Consider the following 14,476-nt stretch of genomic DNA (forward strand, 5'->3'; position numbering starts at 1 on the left):
TGTGTGTGTGTGTGTGTGTGTGTGTGTGTGGTGTGTGAGAAGAGAGAGAGAGAGAAAGAGAGAGATTGTATATGTCTGTGTAGGAGTGAAGGAAAATGAATGTGTGTGTAGGTGTGAAGGAAGATGTATGACTGTGTGTGTGTGTGTGTGTGTGTGTGTGAAGGAAGATGTATGAATGGCAAACCAGGACCACGTACATACCGGTAAATTCCAATGAAGGTACAAGTTAAGAACAAAGATCATTTAGAAAAAACCTTTTGAATATAATATATAATCCATGGAGTTCCCTAACGCAATTTGAAGCTGAGTTTGTCCAGGGTGGGATTAAAGGATGGTCCATGAGTAAACGAGCCCACCACGAAACTGTTAAAAATAATAACAAAGCAGGTGTATAAGTGTGACATGGAAAATGTTCATGACCTGCTAGGAAGACAAAGCAAGCTGCAAAACAGTATGTAAAGTGTGAGCCTGTTTCCGTACAAATAAATAAATACGGGCTGTAGAGATGACTAAATGTGCAGCTATAAGGCAGGGGGTAAAGAGAAAGTATAGGGTGGCGAGGGAACACTTTTACTTTCTGAGTAAAATGTTTCTGTAATGGTTTGAAATCTGTAGACTTTTCACTGGTTTAAAAATCAGAAGACAGCAGTAAAATTTTAGAGAGCAAAACGCAGAAAATAAAATGAGTTTCCTTTCATTTCCCAATAACCCCTTCTCTTCAGGTGCAAAGCAGTCTCCTGAGAATGAAGAGGAGGAAAGGCCCTGGCTGGTTTTCTCAGTGGGTAGAGCATCGGCCTGCGCACCGAAGGGTCTCGGGTTCAATTCCCAGTCAAGGGCACGTACCTGGGTTGCAGGTTCGATTCCTAGCCCCGGTCACTGAGCCTGCAGGGAGGCAACCAATTGATGTGTCTCTTTTGCATGGATGTTTCTCTCTCTCTCTCTCTCTCTCTCTCTCTCTCTCAAAATCAATGGAAAGAATATCCTCAGGTGAGGATTAACAATAGATAGATGATAGATATATAGATAGACAGACAGACAGACAGACAGACAGAGGAGGAAAGGAATGTGATGGCCGGTGCACTGGCACTTACTGGTCTGGGCTGGAAATGCTCGTCCGACAGGCCCCACTTGTCCCTGTGGTACTGGTAATACACCAGGTTCTGCTGCATGACCTTGTCGTTGGGGTCAAAGAGCAGGTAGCTGACCGCGCAGGGCGCTGCGTTCTTCAGGTCACTCACTGGGGTTAGGGAGAAAGAGGAACAGGACATCGATTGCTCTCACCTGCCACCCTTCCTTACAGCGCAGCTTCCTGAAGGAAAAGGTGGTGCATGGGCCCCTCCCGGCAGCCCCTCCTTCCAAAAGCCTGCAATCAACCAGGATCATCCCTGGGCGGGCAGGTCACAGATGGGGTCTCCATGGCAGCCTGGAGTTTTGAAACCTGGAAGCTCCCTGTTAGGCAGATGCCTTTGCAGAAATGCCTACTATCTTCCACCTCAGGCTCTGATCTGAGCTGGTCTCACACCCGTGGAACCGGAGAAGCCTGGGGCCCAAGGCCTAGAATGCTGTGGGGCTGAGGAGAGTGAGGGAGGATGTGCTTAGCAAATGGGCCTCCCCATTGGGGTCCTCAAGTGCCCGGGTCCCATTTGGATGAAACCACAATCTCCAGATTCAGGTGGGCCCTCCGATAGCTAAACCAAACCTAGAAAACCCAAAAGGACGGTGGACTCTCCAGGCTGGAAGAGATTTGAAAAGTCACCCGGGCCCGGCCAGTGTGGCTCAGTGGATAAGCGTCGACCTATGAACCAGGAGGTCATGGTTTGATCCCCAGGCGGGGCACATGGCAGGAGGGAGCCGATCAATGATGCTCTCTCATCATGGATGTTTCTATCTCTCTCTCTTCTTCTCTGAAACCAATAAAAAAAATATATTTTTTTAAAAAAGTACCCTAGCCGGTTTGGCTCACTGGATAGAGCATCAGCCTACGGACTAAAGGGTCCCAGGCTCGATTCCGGTCAAGGGCATGTACCTCAGTTGCAGGCACATCCCCAGTGAGGGGTGTGCAGGAGGCAGCTGATTGATGTTTCTCTTTCATCGATGTTTCTGGCTCTCTGTCCCTCTCCCTTCCTTTCTGTAAAAAATCAATAAATATTTTTTTAAAAGTCACCTGGTCTTTTCATCTCCTGGAAGCAAGGTTCCCTCCAGCCGCCCTCCTTAGAGTTGCCCCACCTACAACAGCACAGGAGTTTAGGAGAGGTTGGGATTTGTCTTAGAGCTGGGAACAAGGAAGAAGGCACATTCCACCCAATTTACAACCCAGGAACACTACCAGTACCTTTGCTAAAGCTCTGGGTATGAATAAATCATGCCGCCTAGTGGCTGTTTCTGGTAACGACAACTTTAAAACCAGGCTTTTATGAGCCACTTCTTCACAAGGCCCAGAAAGGGGTCAAGTGTACGTAACACCACCAGCACTCAAGAAATTAGTGCAGTAGGTAAAATTATGTCCACTTGAAATGTTCTGACTGATAACGTTCAGGCGAAGGGAGGACCAACAGGAAGGAAACTGTAACAGTCAGAAAAGTAAGGCCCATGATGGGGAGGAAGGGGAGTTAACGACAAAAAGAACAAACACCTTTATAAAGAGTTTGCTCTGTGCCAGCGTGTGAATACCCTCAGCATTCCATGTCTAGCAACTGCTTTAATCCTCACCACAATCGTATGAGGTCCGGGCTATTATGTCTACTTTACAGATGAGGAAACTGAGACACAGAGAAGTAAGTGACAAAGCTAGAAACTGAACCCAGGCAGTCTGGTTCCAGGGTCTGTGGGCTGAGTCACCACGCATGCTGCCTTTTTGTGCAAAGCATGCAGTAGGGCTGATGATGTGACCTCGATGGAGTCTCCCAAAACCACAGGTGAGGGTCATTACCTCTCTTGTACAGAGGGGGAAGCTGAGTCTTAGAAGGACGAAGTCCCTTGTGCAAGATCTCCATAGAAGAGGATTACTTACACTTATAATAAGCAAACTGCAAATAATGATACATGGTAGCCACAAACTTCTCCACTGGGTAGCCTCCTATCACTGGGGTGAGGTTCCCTTCGCACTGGAGTTTGCATCCCAGAACTTCTACGTAATGATCTGAAAGAACAGATAAATGTTCAGAGCCATGTGCACATTACTTTCTTTCTTTCTTTTTTTTTTCCCATTACTTTCTTCATGGTCCTTCTGCCCCACCTCAACCAATAAAGGTAAAAATGATAAATGATGAAGGTAACATATTTGCAACACTTATGATGAAGGACTCAAACCTTTAACATGTCAAGTTTCTTAAATATTAACAAGAAAAAGACAAATATCCAATGTAAAAATGGTCAAAAAGATCTGAAGAGAGAAGAAATGATAAAAAAAAATGGCTCATAAACATTGTGAAAAGATGCTAAATCTCATTTATAATTAAGAAATATAGTCCCACCTAGGATCATTTAAACTGTTATATTGGCCAAAATTTTAACAATATGATGACACCAAGTGTTAGGGAGAGAATGGTGAGACTTACACTCTCATATTCTGTTGGTGGAAGCAAAACAGGAACAAATTTTTCAGAGAGCAATTTGGCAAAATTTATCAAAGGTTAATTTCCTCTGACCCAGTGGTCTAGTTCCGGGAAATTTTCTTTAGACAGAGCCACACATAAGCACTGTTCAAAACAGCAAACAAACATGGAAATAACCTAAATGCCAATCAACAGGATGGTGATTAATAAATTATGGTACATATAAATCTATATAGACTTTAAAAGAGATTAGGAGGACCTAAATATAATAACATAGAAAGATATCAAACACTACATTTCCCAGACTCCCTTGCAGTTGAATTGGGGCTATAGGACTAGCTATGCCAATGATATGTGAATAGTGACAACGAAAAAACGCTATTACTGGGCCTGGTTCCCCAAAACCTCCAAATAATACTTGGCCCCCTACCTTTTCTCCCTTCATGCAACGACAAGCAAAGACTCCAGAAAAATGGTACACATCTTGTTGGAAAGGCACTCTCTTATATTGCTGGTAGGTGTACAAAATGGTAACAAAATACTATATAATTTATGGAAACATTTACTCTTTGAGCAATCAATCCCACTTAAGTTGACTTTGAAAACACACCTCCATAATTAGCATAAAAAGTCTAAAATGTCCCATTGTGATATTATATGAAATAGCAAAAGATTGGAACAACCCAAATGTCCATCAGATAAGTGAATAAACTGTAGTATATCACCTCCCTCCCCACGCCAATGAAGTATTTGGCAGCAGTAAAAAAGAATGACACAATCTCTGGATACTCCTTAGGATACATTGTCAAGTGGAAAAAACTAAGAACAGAACAGTGTATAAAATATGGCACCTATTCTATATGGAAGCAGACAAAAAAATAAGAAGGAAATAGATGTGTATACACAGAACCTTTATAGAAAAACAGTGATTCAGGCAAGAATCCTCAACAGAGGCTAAGCAGAATGTTTTGATAGACAGCAAGTTGTACCTCTCCATAAATTCCTTATTAATCTCAAAAGGAAAAATAGTAATTATATTGTGGAGACACTGGAAGCTGAAAAGAACCTTAACCAAATGCTCAAAAATTAGCATCACCAATAAGGGGCAAACAGACACGACCCACATCTGGATGCGATACTGAGGAGGACACTTCCGTAATGGTCCAGCCAAACACGCACAACCCGAATGCAATTGTGAGGACACATCACAGAAACCCAAACTGAGGAGTATTCTATGAAGGGATTGCCCTACATTCTTAGAAAATACCAGTGGCGCCCTAACCGGTTTGGCTCAGTGGATAGAGCGTCGGCCTGCGGACTGAAAGGTCCCAGGTTCGATTCCGGCTAAGGGCATGTACCTTGGTTGCGGGCACATCCCCAGTAGGAGGTGTGCAGGAGGCAGCTGATCGATGTTTCTCTCATCGATGTTTCTAACTCTCTATCCCTCTCCCATCCTCTCTGTGAAAAATCAATAAAATATATATTTAAAAAGAAAATACCAGTGGCATAAGAAAAACAAAGAAAGGCCAAGGAACAGCTCCAGACGAAAAAACACGACAGAAACAAATAATTAGGAAACATGATCCTTGGCTAGAATGTACCAGGCAAAAAAAAAGTTGCTAGAAAAGATACCACTGGGACAGTTGACAAAATTTGAAAATGGACTGTAGATAAAAGCATTGTACCAAGATTCAGTTGCCTGAGTTTAGTAACTGTACTGTGGGTATGTAGAGAATATTATTGTTCTTAGGAAATACACTGAAGTATTATGGGTTAAAGGGTCATGATGTATACAACCGACTCTCAGATGGTCCTGAAATAAAAATAATTATACACACACACATTGGAGAGAATGTAAAAGCAGCACACTCAATGTTAAAAATCAGTGAATCTGGCCCCGGCCGGTGTGGCTCAGTTGGTTGGAGTGCCGTCCTGCGCGCGGAAAGGTTGCAGAGTCGATTCCCGGTCAGGGCACATGCCTGGGTTGCGGGTTCAATCCCTGGTACATAGTGGATTGTTATACTCTTCTCTCTATTTTTCGTATATGTTTGAAATTTTCCACAACAAAAAGGTTTTGGTAAGGGAGAAAAAAAAAAAAGACATAGTGGTTTGTTATACTCATCTCTCTATTTTTTTAATATGTTTGAAATTTTCCACAACAAAATGGTTTTGGTAAGGGAAAAAAAAAAGAAAAGAAAAAAGGTACTCAGTGACCCCGGCTGGTTTGGCTCATTGGATAGAGCATCGGCCTGCAAACTGAAAGGTCTCGGGTTTTATTTCGGTAAAGGGCACATGCCCGGGTTGTGGGCTCGATCACCAGTGGGGGACTTGCAGGAGGCAGCCGATCCACCATGATTCTCTCTCATCATGGATGTTTCTCTCTCTCTCTCCTTCTTCCTTCTTCTCTGAAGTCAACAAAAATATATTTTTAAAAATTTTTAAAAAAGAAAAGAAAAAGGTACTCAGTGGAAAAAGAGATACCTGAGCCAAAAAAAAAAATGGTTAAAAAACCCTAGATTCACCAGACCACAAGATTTCTAGGAGACTTTAACCACTAAAGTGCACAGTGACTTTCAAGAGGCAGACAGTGCTCAGCTCTTTCCCTGACTTATCTGACGAGGGCACCCTTTCTATGAGGTGCAGTTCTAGGCTCAGTGTTCCCCAAACCAACTTGGGAAAACCTTTTATGGCCATTTCCCATTTTCTGGAGCGATGCTGCCCACTAGTGGTTAAAGAGAAACCCTCGGGAAATCTGAGCTAACTCTGCGTGATGTAAATTTTCTTCATTCTCTCCTGTGTTTTCTAAGCTTCCTATAATGAACATGCATTGTTTTATAATCAGACAATTTCTTTCCAAAAGTTATCTTAGTGACAACTACTTAGAGCAGCGGTTCTCAACCTGTGGGTCGTGACCCCTTTGGGGGTCGAACGACCCTTTCACAGGGATCGCCTAAGGCCATCGGAAAACACATATGTAATTACATATTGTTTTTGTGATTAATCACTATGCTTTAATTATGTTCAATTTGTAACAATGAAAATATATCCTGCATGTCAGATATTTACATTACGATTCATAACAGTAGCAAAATTACAGTTATGAAGTAGCAACGAAAATAATTTTATGGTTGGGGGTCACCACAACATGAGGAACTGTATTAAATGGTCGCGGCATTAGGAAGGTTGAGAACCACTGACTTAGAGGTTCAGTATACTCTTCGTTCTGCCTTTGTTTGTGCTGAAGAATTTACAGTAATAGAGTGATCTCAGTAACGTGAGGCACGAGGTACTCATGGGCCCATTTTTATTTTCCCAGGAACCCCCACCAACCTGCTATGGAAAGATAGAAATCCTTGAAGTCTGTGATCTCCCTGGCGCCCTCACAGGCTGCGAGACACTCGTAAAAGGCTTTGAAGAAGTCGGGAAGGGCCAGCTCCATGTCGGTGATGGACGTCCGCCAGTTCTCACCGTTGTACGCCCGCACAGCTCGAATGAACAGGCTCTGGAAAGCAAGGAGAAGCTATGAAACTCCCAGACGTGAAGGGAGAGGGCCCTGTCCTCCCAGAGGAATCAGACCACCACAGGGCTCCATTCTCATTCATTCTGAAGAAACCACGCTGACCCTCATTAAATAGGAAGCCAGTTAGTGACTTATTTCTGTCTAGCTTTTTCTACCCTGTGTACAGTGGTACGCGTCTTTTTTTTAAATATATTTTTATTGATTTCAGAGAGAAGGGAGATGGAGAGAAAAAAACATCAATGAGAGAGTCATTGATCAGCTGCCTCCTGCACGCCCCCCTACTGAGGACTGAGCCCACAATCTGGACAAGTACTCTGACCAGAAATCGAACCCTGACCTCCTGGTTCATGGATCGATGCTCAACCACTGAGCCACAATGGCCGGGCCAATGGTACACTTCTTATTTCATTTAATTCAAAAGGTAGCAAGTGCTTAATAATAAAATTAGGTTCGAGTCAAGGATAAAGAGGAAACTATAGTGAAAGAAATCAGAGCAGCAGTCCCCAGGGGTTCAGGGTTTGGGGCAAAGGCAAAACGGACATGAGAGAACATGTTAGGGGAGATGAAAATATTCTCTGTCATGATGATGGTGGGAGTTACAGGACTGCATATATTAGTCCAAATTCATTGAATTATACATTTTAAATCTGTAATTAAAATTTAAATAAATTATACCTCAATAAAGCTGATCTTAAAAATTGAATCCAGGAAAAGATATAAGCTTGAGAGCAGGTGTCGAACACCTGTCCCCTAACTGTGCAGTAATAAATAGGGAGGCCTTCCACCAGCCCCAGTTCCTGGGGAGGGCAGCAGCCATGTGCCACACAGAAGAAACTTCATGGAATTTCTGCTCATTGTTGACCAGATCGGGTAAAAGAGAAATAACGAGGGCTGAGGAAGCAGCGTGGTCTCACAAGAAATAAATACAGATCTCGGATACACGCACAGACCTGCTAACCTGGAGGGGCCAGGACAGCCTCAGCATTCTCTCCTGGAAAACTAAAGGGACCCCAGGAAAGAGACTTCACACACTACATGTGAGGGTCACCACTACTGGAAAGTGAGCTGGCAGGCTGGTCACCCGGGAGGAAACCCTGTAGACAGAGCTTGGGCTCCCCTGGCTCCCCCTGGATACTTTCAACATATCCCTGTGTTTCCAATCCTGCCCTGCCTTTCATTCATATTCATGTCCCCAGTGCCTGAGTTCAATAGGCCCATATCATGGTAAGTGCAATGGTGAGAGGGGGTAGGGTCTTCCTCTTCTCATTGTCCTCATTAATTCTCAGCAGAATTCCTCTTTGCAGATGCATAGATCTAAGTAGCTTCTCACCTGTCAAGTCTGTCCTCCTAGCCTCACTATTCCTTTTCCACTTTAATCTATAATAATAAAAGCGTAATATGCTAATTAGACCGAACATCCTTCCAGATGAAGCCAGGGCTGTGAGGGAAGCCCGGGTCCCGGTTGCAGAGGGAAGCCGATGCCAGCGGCTGGGGGAAGGAAGGCCTACGCTTGTACGAATTTCATGCATCAGGCCTCTAGTAGGTATATATGTTGTGTGTATGTGTTTGTGTTTAAAAATACGTCTCCTAGTTTCATCAGAAATAGAAACTTCTTTCTGATTCTTGTGTCTTGGTCATTTTTTTGGATGATTTCCAAGACTTGTCTTTATTTTACCACCTTAAAACTGAATAATCAACTGACCGTATTTCTAAAATGTAGCACTGCAAGGAAAGGTGGCTTTAAAAGCATCATGAAATATAAAATCTCATTCGTAAATGGATCAGATTTGTGCTTAAAAAATCAGCCCTGACCGGTTTGGCTCAGTGGATAGAGCGTCGGCCTGCGGACTGAGGGGTCTCGGGTTCGATTCCAGCCAAGGGCATGTACCTTGGTTGTGGGCACATCCCCAGTTGGGGGTGTGCGGGAGGCAGCTGATCGATGTTTCTCTCTCATCGATGTTTCTAACTCTCTATCTCTCTCCCTTCCTCTCTGTGGAAAATCAATAAAATATATTTTTTTAAAAAAATCAATCATTTCTATTGTCATGACATTCATCAAATGTCATCAAAAGTCACTAGAAGTCCTTAGATGTCTATAGTTGTTCAATGAGATACGCTTCTTCAACAATTCACATTGCGACTGACCAGTGTGTAAAACCCCAAACATACCTCGTACGACTTGGTTTCCAAGTCTTTGATGTAGTCCTCGGCATCAGGCAAGCTCTTGTAATAAGCCATGTTTTTCTTCATCATTTCATCATCAGGATGCTTCAGTAGAAAGGTGTGGGCAGCTGCTATGGCTTTTGGAAGATTATTTGCCTAAAGTAGAAAGAAGAAAGAAGAAAGCCACTCAATGGATGGTGAGCAATGACTTTTGCAAAACTAGAAGGTCTGTTGGATCTTTAGCAACTTAGTGTTTCTACACAATGTTCCCAGCTTAGGGTCCAGTGACTTCCATGGCCCATTAAGACTTGGTCCAGCTCCTCTGGGCGAGTGTTTATTCCCTGAAGGTGACTAGATGGCCTCTGTGGGCCTTTCACAATCTACTTCCCCTGCCTCCATCCTGCTCCATACCCCAAAAGGCTGGCCTTTATGGACCATAACAATAGACTCCTGCCTGGCCGGTGTGGCTCAGTGGTTGAGTGTCTTCCTATGAACCAGGAGGTCACTGCTCGATTCCTGGTCAGGGCACTTGCTCAGGTTGTGGCCTCGATCCCCAGTAGAGGGCGCGCAGGAGGCAGCCGATAAATGATTCTCTTTCATCATGGATGTTTCTATCTCTCTCTCCCTCTCCCTTCCTCTCTGAAATCAATAAAAATATATTTTTTAAAAACAAAAACAAAAATAGACTCCTTTGCCCTCAAGATTCCAGTGGGATTCATCAATGAGGAACCCCAATAGGAGACTAAAGAAAGGGAAGAGTGAGGTTGGGTTATCTAGTCTCCTGGTTCCCTCCCTGCCTAGTCACCTCGAGCTGCTGTTGTCCCTTAACTGAAGGTCATAGCTCCTCTCAAGGTGACCCTTTCCATACATACATTCTCTCTCCTTCCAGGTTCTTTCCTTTGCCTCTTTGGCCTAGGAATGGTCACACTCCACTGTTAACCAGCCTCTGTAGCTAATTGCCTTATTAATAAATGTCCCTCCAATTGCCCAAATGACTACACCACATCTTTCCTGCCAGTCTCTGACACATCAATATTTTCCTAAGTCTCTCACAGAACCTGCTGCTTCACCATTCTCTCTCTCTCTCTTTTTTAAATAATTTTTATTGATTTCAGAGAGGAATGGAGAAAGGGATAGAAACATCAATGATGAAAGAAAATCATTGATCGGCTGCCTCCTACATGCCCCCCACTGGGAATGGAGCCGAAACCCAGGCATTCAACTGTGACCTCCCGGCTCATGGATCAACACTCAAACACCAAGCCACATTGGCTGGACCTTACCATTCTCAATGACTGTCACTACCCGCTCACTTACTCGTCCATTCACTCAACAAGCATTTTCTGAGAGCCTCCTACATGCTAGGCACTGTTCTAGAAAGTAACAAGGGGCAAAACAGGGGTGTGTGTCTGTGGGTGTGTGTGGGGGGGGGGTGAGGAACAGTTAACATAAACCAGAAAATAAATGTAGAATTTAGTAGATTATACTTTTTAAAATATTAATATTCTGTACCTCCCCAAATAAATATCCTTTTCAAATTTACTTTGAATTAAAGTACCTAAGCAAGCTATTGTAAATTTATTATAGATTATAAGACAGTTAAACAACCCTTTGAAATAGCAAATGGCAGCTCCGTTCTTAAGAATTGAGAGCAAGACTCAGCCAAGTCGAAGGAACATTTTATAACTGCACGAAAGACTGCAGAAATCACAACTCTATAGATAATGAGTTTACAGTGGAGCTTGTAGCTCCTCTTCGTATTTAGTCGCTCAGCTTACCCATTACTTGGCTTAGTAATTGCTCTCCTAGTATCTCTGAACAAGGACAAGAGAAGGAACTGAAAAAAAAAAAAAGCAAGGATTTATTTTTGGAACTTTATTTTTACAGAGTTTTGAGAAAAGGAAAATTAAAGCTATAATTAAGGCCTGGAGGATTTTTCTTTGGTTTTTCAATTAGCCAAGTTATTGTGCTCTGTATTAACTTAACATGGATAATTGGAATTCAGCCTTAGCTAGCAAGGAAGGTATTTGCAGTTAGATTAGAAGAGGGGACAGAATTGTTTCAGATAATTATAAGGTACACTAACAATATTTCTTCATAAGCCTAGATGGGTCCTAAGGGAGAGACAGCCACCTGCATGAGAGGACCCCCGCTACCTGCCCAACGAGCCACTCCTAAGTCGGTGTGGCGGCAGGCCTTCTGAGTTTGGGAAAGGGTGGTGCCTGCGAGGTGGCCAGTTCTCTCTGCTCAGAGTTCAGTCATTAAGGATTTGACAAAGCACTGCAGCCCACTTTTTCCTTGGCCTGTGGGGAAGATAAGCATTTTTTAAAATATATTTTTATTGCTTTCAGAGATGGAGAGAGAGAGAGAGAAACATCAATGATGAGAGAGAATCATCAATCAGCTGCCTCCTGCACGTCCCCTACTAGGGATCCAACCTGGGCATGTGCCCTGACTAGGAATGGAAGCGTCACCTCCTGGTTCATAGGATGACGCTCAACCACTGAGCCTCGCCGGAAGATGAGCATTCCAAGGAGATGGTGGCCACAGAGAGAGCCCGCAGCGAGTGATATAAACCTACGGCAGGCTGGTGACATGAAATCTGTAGTGGGCTTGAGGACTTGAGGGCTACACACCTGGAGGGTGGCCCCTTCTCTGTAAGATCACACATCCACGCCTCCTCACCTCTCTCTGACAGTCTGAACTCACCATCCCTCCCGTGTGTTCAGATCAGACATTCGTCCTTAATCACTGAAACAGTGACAAATCAGACTGGCACAGAAGCATCCACCCAAATCCTGTCTCTAGCCTTTAGGTGTCTGGTACAATGTATGTGCCTGCCAACAGTCATTTTCTCTCTACCCAGAAACAAAATTTGAAAATATAAACATCATTAAGAAAAAATAAAAAACACACCATACAGTATCACCACCTAAAATCTGTGATTTTCAGTTGAAGCAAGGAAGATTCTTCATATTTATTAATAAAATTCTTAATGTTTTTCTGCCTTAGAAGATATCTCAAAATACTAAGACAGACGTTATTTTACTGACTTTTAAGTGACTGTTACAAGATTATTAAAGGGTTTTGAAGAGAAGCTATGAACTTCCTGACCTTTGAGGATGCCATGATGAAGGAGAAAACCCAGGCCTTAGGGTCACATTGAGTAAAATGCTCTTCCCTTCCTCCCTACATCACTTGATTCCATTTCATCTATACATTAAAGAAATCAGAGCTTTTGCTATTCTCAAGTCTTAAAAATAAAGTGTTTCCCCTTTTGATTATGTGATTCAATTTTGGTTCTGACTGCATTTGCCAAAAGCTATCCAAAAAAAGAGAGAGAATTAAACAAGTCATTTTGAGCTTAAAAAATAGTGCTTGAATGAACCAGCCATCATTTTTCAATGTCCTGTAAATGTATTAATCTTATCCCTGGTTCCATCTTAAAACTTTTTTTATTGCTAGGACAAACAGCCACAAAACTCATATCTATAATAATAAAAGTGTAATATGCTAATTAGACCAGACATCCTTCCGGACGACCTTCCGGGTGAAGCGGGGGCTGCGAGGGAAGTCCAGGTCCCGGGTGCCAGAGGGAAGCCGGTGCCAGCTTCCAGGGGAAGGAAGGTCTACTCTTGCACAAATTTCGTGCATTGGGCCTCTACTGTTATATAAAACTATACTTGAGCATAAAATAACCCAGCTTTCGCCCTAGCCGGTTTGGCTCAGTGGATAGAGCGTTGGCCTGTGGACTAAAAGGTCTCGGGTTCAATTCTGGTCAAGGGCACATGCCCGGGTTGTGGGCTCAATCCCCAGTAGGGGGTGTGCAGGAGGCAGCAGATCAATGATGTGAAGCGGGGGCTGTGAGGGAAGTCCAGGTCCTGGGTGCCAGAGGGAAGCCGGTGCTGGCTTCCAGGGGAAGGAAGGTCTACTCTTGCACAAATTTCGTGCATTGGGCCTCTACTGTTATATAAAACTATACTTGAGCATAAAATAACCCAGCTTTCGCCCTAGCCGGTTTGGCTCAGTGGATAGAGCGTTGGCCTGTGGACTAAAAGGTCTCGGGTTCAATTCCGGTCAAGGGCACATGCCCGGGTTGTGGGCTCAATCCCCAGTAGGGGGTGTGCAGGAGGCAGCAGATCAATGATTCTCTTTCATCATTGATGTTTCTATCTCTCTCTGTCTCCATTCCTCTCTGAAATAAATAAAAATATGTTAAAAAATAATAACCCAACTCTCCTTCTATTTGGGGTTTAGTGCTATTTTATTGCTCATGTGGCTGTTTCAGTGGAAATATGAAAAACAGACCTTGCAGGCCAAAGACTCAAAGCAAAGTTAAACAAAACAAAACAAAACAACCAACTTCTCCCCTCCAGAGTCTGGCAAATGTCATGCCTCTAATTTTGCAGTCATTAAAATAAACACAATTATATTGTTTTTAAAATCGTTTCCAATTAGATAAAGTAGAACTGGGGCTCTCTTGGCAAAACCCAGAGAAGACGTGCAAAGTTAAAGCCTCTTTATCCAGTTAACAGGGAATTCAGCCCATTCTTAAAACTTGTGGGTCTCCAAGGATAGAGAACTGCAATTTGAGGCTATTTTTAGCCAGCAATCACAGACAGAATCAAAGCAGCCGCAAAAAGGAGCAAGACAACTGTGTTAAATTAAATTCTAGAGGACAGACAGACATCAGAGAGCTCCAGCCCTGATGAATCAGTGCTAAGTTCTGCTCCTCCAGGCAGGGATGTGTTCTCCCCTTTCCTCTTTAAAAGGGACCAGGCAGCTCCTCAGGCCCTCTGCTACTGAAAGGGGCTTTAATGGCACATACTGAAAAGCGGAGTCTGTCTTCCAATAATAGGTAACAACGACCAGGCAGTTGGTTGGGTGGCAGGCATTGCGCTAGATGTCCTATGCACGTATTCTCTGCCTTAGAACAACCCTTCAGGAAAGGTATTTCCTTCTCTGAGATGAGTAAGGGCGACGTGATTCGGAGGCGACCTTTGCCAAGGCTGGGCGTCAGAGAGCTGGGTCCAGAGAGGGCGGTGGAACCCGGCCCAGCACGAAGGGGGCGGGGCCTGATCCGGGGGCGGGGCCTAGAGCGGGAAAGGGGCGTGGCCCGGCGCCGGGAGGACTTGCCTTGAAGTAGGCGAACTGCAGGAACTTGTAGGGCTCCCGGCGCTGGAAGTCGGCCAGCACCTCGCGGCTGGGCTGCGACTGGCGGAAGGCTGGCAGGCCCTGC

General features: G+C 43.9%; 1 protein-coding gene across 1 annotated transcript in view; it reads right to left on the minus strand.

The window, feature by feature from the left end:
* The window catches only part of CRTAP (cartilage associated protein), a 21,881-nt gene that overhangs the window by 4,462 nt on the left and 2,943 nt on the right, over positions 1–14,476 (minus strand). The window contains exons 2-6 of the mRNA XM_014548380.1: positions 14,374–14,472; positions 9,244–9,393; positions 6,885–7,056; positions 3,011–3,139; positions 1,092–1,237 (exon numbers count right to left, since the gene is read on the minus strand). Coding sequence (XP_014403866.1) covers positions 1,092–1,237; positions 3,011–3,139; positions 6,885–7,056; positions 9,244–9,393; positions 14,374–14,472 — 696 coding nt within the window. The remainder of the gene's footprint in view (positions 1–1,091; positions 1,238–3,010; positions 3,140–6,884; positions 7,057–9,243; positions 9,394–14,373; positions 14,473–14,476) is intronic.

This window comes from Myotis brandtii, unplaced genomic scaffold (genome assembly GCF_000412655.1).
Source record: "Myotis brandtii unplaced genomic scaffold, ASM41265v1 scaffold506, whole genome shotgun sequence".
Taxonomy (NCBI): Eukaryota; Metazoa; Chordata; class Mammalia; order Chiroptera; family Vespertilionidae; genus Myotis; species Myotis brandtii.